Source organism: Galeopterus variegatus, unplaced genomic scaffold (assembly GCF_000696425.1).
Source record: "Galeopterus variegatus unplaced genomic scaffold, G_variegatus-3.0.2 Scaffold3728, whole genome shotgun sequence".
In the NCBI taxonomy this organism is placed as follows: Eukaryota; Metazoa; Chordata; class Mammalia; order Dermoptera; family Cynocephalidae; genus Galeopterus; species Galeopterus variegatus.
This window is the reverse complement of record NW_007729839.1, coordinates 167782-178786: the sequence shown is the minus strand read 5'-3', so window position 1 is coordinate 178786 and position 11005 is coordinate 167782. Positions and strand designations below refer to the sequence as shown.

General features: G+C 40.9%; 1 protein-coding gene across 4 annotated transcripts in view; it reads left to right on the top strand.

Moving 5' to 3' along the window:
* The first annotated feature begins 977 nt into the window (after positions 1–977).
* PFKFB1 (6-phosphofructo-2-kinase/fructose-2,6-biphosphatase 1) overlaps positions 978–11005 on the top strand; it is a 67292-nt gene continuing 57264 nt past the window's right edge. Inside the window, exon 1 of one of the 4 annotated variants that reach the window (XM_008585824.1) lies at positions 978–1144. In XM_008585824.1, coding sequence (XP_008584046.1) covers positions 1030–1144 — 115 coding nt within the window. In that variant the 5' untranslated portion in view covers positions 978–1029. Of the gene's footprint in view, positions 1145–5240; positions 5625–11005 lie in introns of those variants that run through there. The other 3 variants (XM_008585827.1, XM_008585825.1, XM_008585826.1) reach the window with 3 other exon arrangements.

Sequence of the window (11005 nt, the reverse complement as noted above, 5' to 3'; positions counted from 1 at the left end):
TGAATTCACTTCAGTCTCACAGAAATGATAGAGCAAGGATTCGAACCCTAGATTAATCAGCTCAAGGACTGCTTTCCTGAACAACTTTTTACTGACCAAACACTTCACCAGTTAGGTCTTTTCCTCTGGGCTCCCGCAGAACCCTATGGTCCATTCTGTCACAGTAGTTATCATAGGGCTTAGCTACCATTGGTTTCTATTTCTGTTGCCATTAGACTGCCAGCAACTTGAGAGCAATATCATGTCTGATTCATCGTGTTAGCCCCATCCCCTAATACTGGACACAGCATATATTAAGAGGCAATAAATATTTGTTGAATGAATGAATGAACAAAGGGCATTAGCAAGAGCATCAATAAATTCATGGCTTGTTTTTGAGAGCACAAAAACAGAAATAATAGACATGCCCAATGTCCACAGAAAAGCATAACTTCGCATCCTTAGATTCCTCACACAGAAGTGCAGCATATTTTTTTCCCCAGAATTCCACAGCCTTAGAGCCATCATCCTCAATGGCTACAGAAAAGACCCAGTGAACTGCTTTTCCTCTGGGAGGACTTAAAGGTTAACTACCAGTTGTTGCCATCAGAAAATAGCTCTGTAATTTTAAAAAAAATTGTGCCTTGAAATTTTTCATGCTTTGGGGGTTATTGACTTAGGACTGAGTCCCAAGAATGGGATAACTAGGATAAAGGAAGTGAACATTTTTATTGGTCTTGTTTCATATTGCCAAATTGCTTTCCAGTAAGGGATTGTGCCCATTTACACGGAAGACCGATCTGAAACAGCCCCAATGAAATCCAGATCTTGCCTGTCTCCATAGCTGGTTTTATTTTCCTCATTCAGCAGTGCCTTGTTAATATTAGTTCTGACCTTTGGGGCAAGGTGAACACATGGTTGGACCAATGAGAAAAGGCTCTGGATGGCTCAGGAACTTCTTTGGCAACTACAACAGCTGATATTTCAACAGAGCACACATACATCCCCCTTAATAAGGGTACTTCCTCAGCCTTCCCAGGGAAACAACGAATGCCACCAGGCTCGCTCTTTGATGACACCCCCTGTACCTGCTTTCAGAGTTTGTACATGCAAGAGAACTGTGTCGGAAAATTAGCAATGGAAGAAAAAACCTTTAGGAGAACAGGTAGGTGAGAAAGAAGAAAAAGTAGACAGGAGTTATACAAATACAAATCCATTCTTCAGGCTCTCTGGAAGTTTTCTTTGCATAGGTGGTCAGTTGACATGTGCATTACAGGGTGTGGGAGAGTTGGGAAAAAGACAGTATCTAATCTATCTATCTGTATATTTCTTTATCTATTCTGACCTGCCTTTGTTAGACACTGGCCCAAAGGGCCATTCCCTAGCACCTTTGGAAGATTCTCCGACTTTGTCTAGTCTAGTTTTAAATGTACTGAGTGATAGATATTGTATCTCTTACCTCCCCACTGGTGTATAAAGTAGGGTTGATTTGCTGTGGCACTTTTAACAAGCTCTCTAGCTTCTCTGGGCATCAATACCCTCCTCAGTAAAATGGAAATCAAAGTCCCTAGCCTACTCTCTGAGAGCTGTCTGAACATCAAGAGGGTTAGGAGGATGAGAACCAAAACTCTTTGGAAACATTTCAGGACTTCTATGCCCTGTCTAAGATTCGAGATCCTGCTTTTTCTGTAGCCTCCACAGACAATATCACCCACAACCTTCCAGCTGCTCTTCTCCCTGAGTGACTATGGTCTGTGGAGAGCCACTCCTAGGGCCAGGATGCAATGAGCTTTGGGGCCTGGGCATGGGGCAGAAAATAGTGGGGTGTTGGTGGGCCAGGACAGTGGCTGATAAGGAAGTGGATCCTAGGCTGCTGCCACAGAAGGCCTGATCCTCATATGCATGCACCCAGCCAGTAAGCATGTGGCCAATCTCCCTTCAGCCCCCTAACTCCCACAAATGCATTCACATCCACACACCCCAAGAATTACTAATAGGGAGACTCCATTTATGATATTATTACCCATCAGTACTGTCTTGATGCTGCTTTAAATAGGATTTCCCCACACACCTCATACTTTGGAAGGGGGATCAGGATCTGTGGGCCTTCGGAAGTCACATTGTGTGTTTTTCTTCCCTACAGATAGCCCCATATTAGAATTTGTGGCTCAGCTCCTGGTCTTGAGGGAGAATCTGATACTAAGTGAAGCCTTTCTCTGCAACCAATTCATTGGGCCTTTTCAGAGGGGACTTTGTTCTTTTATTTATTCTGCTCCGCCCCATTCAATTTGAGAAACCTTTCTAGATACCACCTTCTACTTCAGACCACGTTAGTTCCCCCATCCAGTTCCCTGCATAACCCTCTGTTATAACATTTACCCTGTTGAACTGGGATTACTTGTCCATACATTCAGGATAGAGAGATGTAGACTGTACAAACACTCATTGAGCAAGTGTCTCCTCTGTGCTGGGGCCTGAGCTGGACACTGGAAACAGATCACACATCACTGAGATCCAGTCCCCGTCCTCAAGGAGCTCATAGTCCAGTGGGGAAGCAGACTAGTAAAACACTGGTAGATACTTGCTCAGATAGATAGGAGCATATGGGCACTAGGAGAACTAAAGACAAAGCCTATTGCAAGGATACAGAGGAGGTGAACATTGAACCAGGTCTTGAAGAGTAAGTCAGATTTCACTGAGAATGGAGGCATTCCAAGCTGAGCAAAGGCCCAGAGACAGGAAAGTATGTGATGTGTTTTGGGGCCCACTAAGTCAACTGGAGTAGTTTAAGCATGGGGGTCTAAGGATAGACATGGTTAAGCATGGCAGGTTGGGGTTTGATCTAGAAGATCCTTGAATGGCAGGCTGAGACCTTTCCATTAAGCTTGTTTTGTTCTGCTTCTGGGATCAGAATTGGTAACAGCGGTGAGGAATCTCATAGCTAGTTCCCAGGCAGTTTTTCATTGGGTTTTCAAGCCTGGACCCCAGGTTTACCTTTCAGATCTTGTCAAAAGCCCACAAGCCTTCTATCTCAGATTTCCTGCTGCTAAAATTATCTTTCTGACTCTTGCCAGGGTCATGAGAACAAAACTGTAAACATAGAAGTGTTCATGTGACCAGCAAGTTTACTTTGGATAAGCCACTTTCCCTCCCCAGACCTCAGTTTTCCTGTGAGGCTAGTGAAGATGTTTGTAAGGATCAAATAGGATAAAGGATATGTTGTTGCTTTGTGGGTTATGGAAAACATACATGAAAAGGGTTGTCATTAAGATTGCTAGCATTAATAGAGTTATACCAGTTAGATTTATTAGGATAAGAGAGTTGTTATCTCTTCCAAAATCTAGTTCTGAGACTAGAAGCTCTGAGCTAATCTGAAAGACCACATTCTTAGATCAAACCAGCTTTATCAATTAACCAAAGAAAAGTCCTGGACTGGAAGAAATTAGGTTCCCAGTGTTCTATTCCTGACTTGGCCACTGATTTGCTCAATGACCTTAGGAAAATATTTCCCCTCTCTAGGCCTCAGTTTTCTTATCTGAAAGGGTGAGATGAAATGGTCTCTAGGAGGCTTCTCAACTTTAACATAAGTCTTTACACAAAACCAGAAAAGTAAAAATAAATTTATCTTTCTAATTGATTCACAGGAGCTCTTTATATATTATAATGTTAACCCTTTGCCATGATATCATAAGTTTCCTTTGCTGTGTGTTTCCTGTATACTCAACATTACATTCGAAGTTGCAGATTAGTCAAAGAGGTGTTTGATTATTTACTTCACAAAAGGAATAAGTGTTAAGCACTAGACATTTGGCATTTCCCAGGTCTCTTTACATGGATTAATACATTGATCTTCAACAACCCTAAGGGGGTAGGTACTCCGATTTTTCACATGTTCCAGATGAAAAAACTGAGGCACTGAAAAGTTCAGTCTTCTGCCCAGTGTCTCATAGCCAGTAAGGGGCAGAGGTGGGATTGCACTCAGGTATTATGTCTCCAGAGGCCACTGTGATCCACTGCCTTGGTAGATTCATTTAGAAAGGGGGGCTCTGGAATGTATTGAAAGTCTGGTATGATTTATACACAGCAACAGGAGGGAATCTAACCTTTGTGTAGGCTAGGGCTCTGAGAATGCATTTTAGGGAACTTCTTAAAAGGCAAAGTGGAACTGAGAGCATTTGAGGGCACAGATTGGAGATTTATATCCCCAACAGATTACCCTTGTGTAGCCCAACTCAGTGGAAGAAAGGTGAGCTTCCTCGTAGCCAATCACTAGAGGTTCATCAAGGGGGTGTGAAGGCTGCAAAAGCATGAAATAAGAGCACACTTGGACATCTTCCAGGCAAGCTGTGCAGTTACATGAGTTCTACACATAAAAGCCTCAGAGCAACGGGGGTGGGTGGGGAGAGATGCAAATGGAAAAGAGTCATCTGGGTGGAATGGCTCTGGCCTATGGATTTGTCCTACCTTGAGGCCACTGCTCCTTGTTCCCCACCCTCTCCCTACCGCAGCCTCTACCATCCCCTACTAAGCCTCTATACCAATGGCTTGGAATGAGGAACTTTAGCCAGGTTTTGCATCAGATCACGATGCTGCTCTCTCCAGGACATCTAATGGCAGCCGGCAGCCACGGGGACAGTGCTTACCATCTGTCCACCCAGCAATGGCTGCTGTGCTTACTCCTCTTCCCCAGGTGTCAGGTTTACTCTGATTTATTTAGCCTTGGCTGGAGAGAGTATAAAGATGATCAGATAGTGCCCATCTCTTCAAGAGTGCCCCAGGCAACACATTTTAGGAGGAAGAGGCCCTGCAGCAGGGAAGGCAGCAGAATCCAGGGGAAATGCCATTTTGGGTGGAGGTTGCAGTGAACCAGTGAACCTTCCTCTTCCAGTTTGGGCCTTTGATTGCTAGTTCAAAACACTGCCCTTTCCAGTAGGGACCTTGTGTGTGTACTTGGGAACCTTGCATTTCTGATATGAATCTCTGTTTCTGGGTTGGAACTTGACCTTCTATTTGGGACTGGTTTTTTTTTTTTTTTTTTTTTTTTTTTTTTTTTTTTATTTCTTTTCAAAGCTATGAAAGCTAATGAGACCTACCACCATCACCTTTGCCTCCCCACCCCACACAGGATGTAAGCACATGATCTTTGGTCTTTTATTTGCATACTCTGCTAGTCCTGTCTTCATTGGATGGAAGTGGCTGGCCAGGCCTGGGCTGTCTTGCTGGCTGCCTGCCTTGCAGAGCTTCAACTTATCTTCTATGTACACAGTCCTTGAAGTTTAGAGGCCTCTGCTTACCTCTGCCCAACTTTTCACTCTCTGCACTCAAGCCCCCACTGGTACCTACAGGAACAGAGGCAGGCTAGGACTAGAGCAGAGAAGAGAGGGGGCTGGAGACAAGCTGTGAGAGGGTTCAGAAGCCTAGTGTGCTCCCCTGTCCCTGTCCTGTCCACCTGCTTCTGTGGTCACAGCAACAGAAAGGACAGCTAGTAAGATAGGAAGTGAGGCCTAGTACCTTGTGCGCAGTTGTATCATTAGCTGTGATGCCTAAAATGTCTCAAGAGATGGGAGAGCTCACCCAAACCAGGTTGCAGAAGATCTGGATTCCACACAGCAGCGGCAGCAGCAGGCTGCAACAGAGAAGGGGCTGTAAGTGGGGTTTGCTTCTGTGGGCTTCAACGTGGTGGTGTGGAAGAGTGAGTGTGGAAGAGCAAAGGATGCCCCCCCTGCCATCCACTCCCACCCCAATCTAAAAGTTAGAATAGATGAGCAGGTGGATGATATAGTTGTAGGATAACAAGAGGCTAATGTCAGAAAAGGTGAGGAAAGAATGAGAGAAAGACAGATGGGAAGAAAGAGATGAGGACAGCAAAAATGAGGATTAGGTAAAGACCATCCTAATTAGAGGGATCTTTGACTAGTAACTTTTCTTTCTTTTCCAGAGCTTATTTGTAATGCTTCTTGTTTGGAATTTGAGGTTTCTAGTTTGGGACTGTTCAGTGCTAGTGTAGAATTATGGTGACTTATATGAAGTGTCTGGAAATTGGTCTTGTGTGATAGTGCCTGGGTGAAATAAAGTGATGGTTTTTGGCATCATCTCTCAGGGGACAGGTGCTGGGTACACAGCAGTACCATGTCACTGGTCAGTACTGCTCCTCCCCTTTCTCAAGGCTCTTTGAATAAGCCTATACCTGCCTGGGTTGGGAAAGCCTGGGTATCCTGTCTCCTGAATTGCCTTCTTGCAACTTATGGACCTTCTTATTGCTCTGGGGATTGAGGGAAAAGACACTCAGTTTCTGAGGGCCAGCCTGCTGGTGTGGTGTTCACTTTGAAATTTTAAGAAAGAGCAGAGGCAAAGGAGAAGAGAACAAAACATGTAAATACATATGTTTTAAAACTGGAGTATATCATTTTCCATAGATAACAGGGGACGGTTGTAGACCAAGGTGCTTCCAGCTTAAGGATTATGGCCTGAGGAGCCATAAGGTGGATAAAGTTAAGGCAGCTGTGGACTGTGGAACCCAGGTATCCCAAGGACCAGCTGACCAAGCTTCCACTCTGCTAATGCTAGAGGAGGTCCAGGCTCAGGGCTCTTGGGAGAGCAGTACTTGCTTAGAAGATCCAGGAAGATGTAGGATATTAAATATAGTGTGCAGGATGTACACTACAGATAGAGGAAGAAAGGAAAGAAAAAAAAAAAAAAAACAGCCTCCTGTTCTCCTCTCTTCCCTCTCCACCAGCAGTTTCTTGCACTCACCTAGAGATCTAGGAGCCTGAATGAGACTGAGAGCTACTTCCCATCCCCACCCACCCAGCTACTCTTGGTCCCTTCCAAGTGGCTGGTGGGGTTAGCTGAAAAGCAAGCAAGCCACTCTCCGCATATGTGGTTCCTCCAGGGTCAGAACCCTTATATTCCTAGGAACTCTGTCTTTCAAGATGGAGCAATAATATATATATATATCACCTAATATAGTCTCTGTCACATAGAAGATGCAAAATAAATATGTGCATACTTTAGTTCTGAGCTTCACTTTCCTCAGCTGAAAAACAGGATTAATATCTACCACCAAGTCTTATTCGGGTGATTCATTCAATCAGAGGGTCTGGATCCAGACTGCCTAGATTTGAGTTCTAGCTCTGCCACCTCCTTCTTCTGTGACCTTGGACAAGTCTCTTAACCTCTCTGTGCTTCCATTTCCTTGCCTGTAAAATGAAATGAATAATAGTGTTGTTGTGAAGCTTAGATGAGCTTAAGCATGTAAAGTGCTTAGAAGCACATAGTATGCACTCAGTAAATGTTAGTAATTATTATTATTTAAACAAGAAAGTGACTGTGTTGTCTTACTAACCAGCATATCTCCAGAATCAAGCCTTGAGCCTGGCACGTTGCAGATGCTCAGTAAATGGTCACTATGCTAATTCCACCCTACCGCTCACCATAGCCAAGAATGGGGCTCTGTGTGCACAAGATGGTCAATCATTAATGATTGACTGGATTTCTTCAGACCACAGATGCAAAAAACTTACATAGTGGTTGCCAAGTCCTGCCTTGAGCAATGTCTTCCTCACCTCCTGGGCTGGGGAGGCCAGGCTCTAGAAAGGTCTGAAATGAACCTGGAAATGGTCCCCTTTTACTTGGACCATCCTCTCTAGAAGACACAAAATCACTAAGTGATACTGTTCTGAGGATTAAATATGTTAACATGCATAAAGTGCTTGAATAGCTGTGTAATACATATTTTTGCAAGCCATCCATATTATTGTTACATGCAGTTGTAGCTTGTTTATCCTCCTTGATGTATATAATATTGCATTTTGTGAATATCCCACAGTTTATTTATTCATCTTACTGCTGATGAGCATTAAGGTAGTTTCTAGTTTTTGGTTATGAACAATAGTGCAATTGAATATCTTTGTACATTTATCTTGGTAGAACAAGTCCCTCCATTTTGTCCTTCTTACAGTGTGTCTTGGCTATTCTTGGCCCATTGCTCTTCCCCATAAATTTTGGAATCAGATTTTCAAGTTACATGTGCACACACACACACACACACACACAGTTAAAACTTTGGGAATTTTGATTGGAATTACATTCAATCTGTAGATCAACTTGAGAGGAATTAACATCTTTGTGATATTGGGTATTCCCTAAACATGGTACGTCTCTCTTTGTATGTACTTAGACTTTTTTTCATGTTATTTCAGTGAAGTTTTACAATTTAATCTATAAAGAGCTTGCACACCATTGTAAGATATTTTTGCTTTTTTGTTGTTAATATTGTACACAGTACCTTTTTTAAAAAATTTGTTTTGTTTTGTTTTTATTGGTTATGCATAATCATGGGGTACAAAGCTGACCATCACCACTTGTACCCAAGATGTGATGGCCAGAACAATAAACATTTTTAGAAAATTAGATTTTATGGCAGTTTGTTGCTAATTTATATAAATATAATTGGTTTTTGTGTAATGAATTTTTACTATTAAACCTGCTAAATTTTCTTATTAGTTTTGATAATTTGCATATAAATGATGGCTTTTATTTCCCCCCTCCAATCCTTATTTTTTAAATTCTATTCTTCTTATATTACTATACTGCTAAGACCTCCCACCTTCAACTTCAACACACGTACGCACACATGCGTGTGCACACACAATGTACAGTACAATGTTTAATAGAAATGTTAATAGTGTGCATTCTTATGTTAATCTTTATTTATTTATTTATTTAATTGAAACATAATTGACTCTACATATTTTTAGGTACAAAGTTGACTGTCAACACTTGTGTACAATATGTGATGGTCAAATCAGGATAGTTTGCTTATACATCACTGCAATCCATAGTCATTCTTTGTGGCCATTAACCTTCTTCCCCTCTCCCTTTTTCATTTTTAGATAATCTTGATTTTAAAGAGAGTGCTTTTAAAGTTTCATCATTGAGTAAATTTGCTGTAGTTTTTTGGTAGATATTATTTAACAGCTTAAGGAAGTTCCTGTTTATTCCTAGTTTGCCAATATAATTTTTAGAAGATGAATGGATGTTGACTTTTATTAAACATGTTTTCTGTATCTGCTGGGATGACATGTTGTTTTTCTATTTTAACCTGTTAATGTGGTACATTACATTAGAGTTTTTCTTGTGTTGAACTAATCTTGCAGTCCTGGGGTAAATAAAAACTTCTGGATTTGGTTCAATAATATTTTGTTTAGGATTTTAGCATTTTGTTGAGGAATGAGATTGGCCTGTAATTTTTCCATTCTTGTGTTGTCCTTGTCTGATTTTGGTGTTAAGGTTATACTAACCTCATAAAATAAGATGGGAACTATTTCCTTTCATTCTGTTCTCTGACAGAGGTTGTCCAAGGAACTATCTGTATAGCAATATTTGGCAGAATTTCCGGGTAAAACCATCTGGGCCTGGTTACTCCTTTGAAATTTTCACCTATACATTTATTTAACAGTTATAGAATTATTCCAGTTTGTTATTTCTATTTAAGTCAGTTTTGTTAAGTTATGGTTTTCTAGGACGTTTTTATTTCATATCAGTTTTCAAACTTATATATAAAAGTTCTTATATATAAGTATAAAGTTCTTATCTTTGTATCTTTTACATCTCTGTTGCATTTGCAGTTATATTCTCTCTTTTGTTCTAACATTGTCTATTTGTACCTTCTTTTTTCCCCTTGATTAATCTTGCCAGAAGTTTGTCACTATTACAATTCTTCTAAAAGAATCAACTTTTGGCTTTTTGATCCTTTCTGTTATATCTTTATTTTCTGTCTAACTGTTTTTCTTATTATTCCATTTCTTCCACTTTATTTGGGTTTATTCTGTGGGTTTTTTTTTTTTTTCTTTTAGCTTCAAAAGTTGGATGCTCAGCTCATTAATTTTCAGACTTTCTTATTTTCTAATATCTGCATCTGATGTCCTACTAAGCAGGGCTGATATTCCACAGATGCATAATTGTATGGCCATAGGAATTTAAATATTTTTTTCAGACCATTTGATAAAGACCATTTGAAAACTGCCCTGAGCTTTCTTAGTCACTCTACCGGTTGCCCTGGCCATCCTAGTCCCTTTCCCTGGACTGATGGGACCTACTGATTATCAGCTAGCAACTAAAGGGTTAATGCCTGGCACAGCAGGAGGCCTCCAGTACTTGGTGCCAGCTTCTGTTTTGATAGATCAGTGCCCTTGCCATTTCCAGTGGAGGAGCAAACTTTGTATGATTGAAATCTGTTGATATTTGCTTTATGGACCAATATATGCTCAATTTTGGTAAATGTTTCATGAGCACTTGAAAAAAATGTGCATTTTACAGTTGTACTTAGTGTAGTATATACCTCAGTTAAGTCATGTTTATTAATCTGGCTCAAATGTTCTATATTCTACCGGAGTTTTAGCTGCCTGTTGACATGGAAAATTTGTTAATGTGTCTATGTAATTCTGTCAATTTTGAAAGTTACAAACAAATTTAGAATTTCTATATCTTCCTGGGAAATTGAATGTTTTATCAGTGTGTAAGCAAATTATCTCTGGTAATATCTGGTAATCTGGTATCATTGGCATTTTTGCCCTACAATCAATTTTTTCCTGATATTAAATACCTACATTAGCTTTATTTAGCTTAGTATTCACCTGGTATATGCAAGGAATCTTCAAAAAGTTCATGGAAAGATTTGCATAATCTTTAAATTCTATTTTTCTACGAACTTTCTAAAGTACCCTCATATTTTCCTATACTTTTTAAAAAATTGTTTTTGTTAGAGATTTATTTCACATAATGTAAAATTCACCATTTTGAAGTGTACAAGGCAGTGGTTTTTAGTACATTCATATGGTTGTGCAACCATCACCACTAATTTCCGAACATTTTTTTTTTCCTTTTTGTCTTTTTCCGTGTCCGGCAACGGATTGCAACCCTCAGTGTCGCCCCCGTACCGGACCGGGACCAGCAACGGGATCGCAACCCTCGGTGTTGCTCCCGCGCCCCCCCCACCCAGTGAGCGGGAACCGGCCTGTTTGCG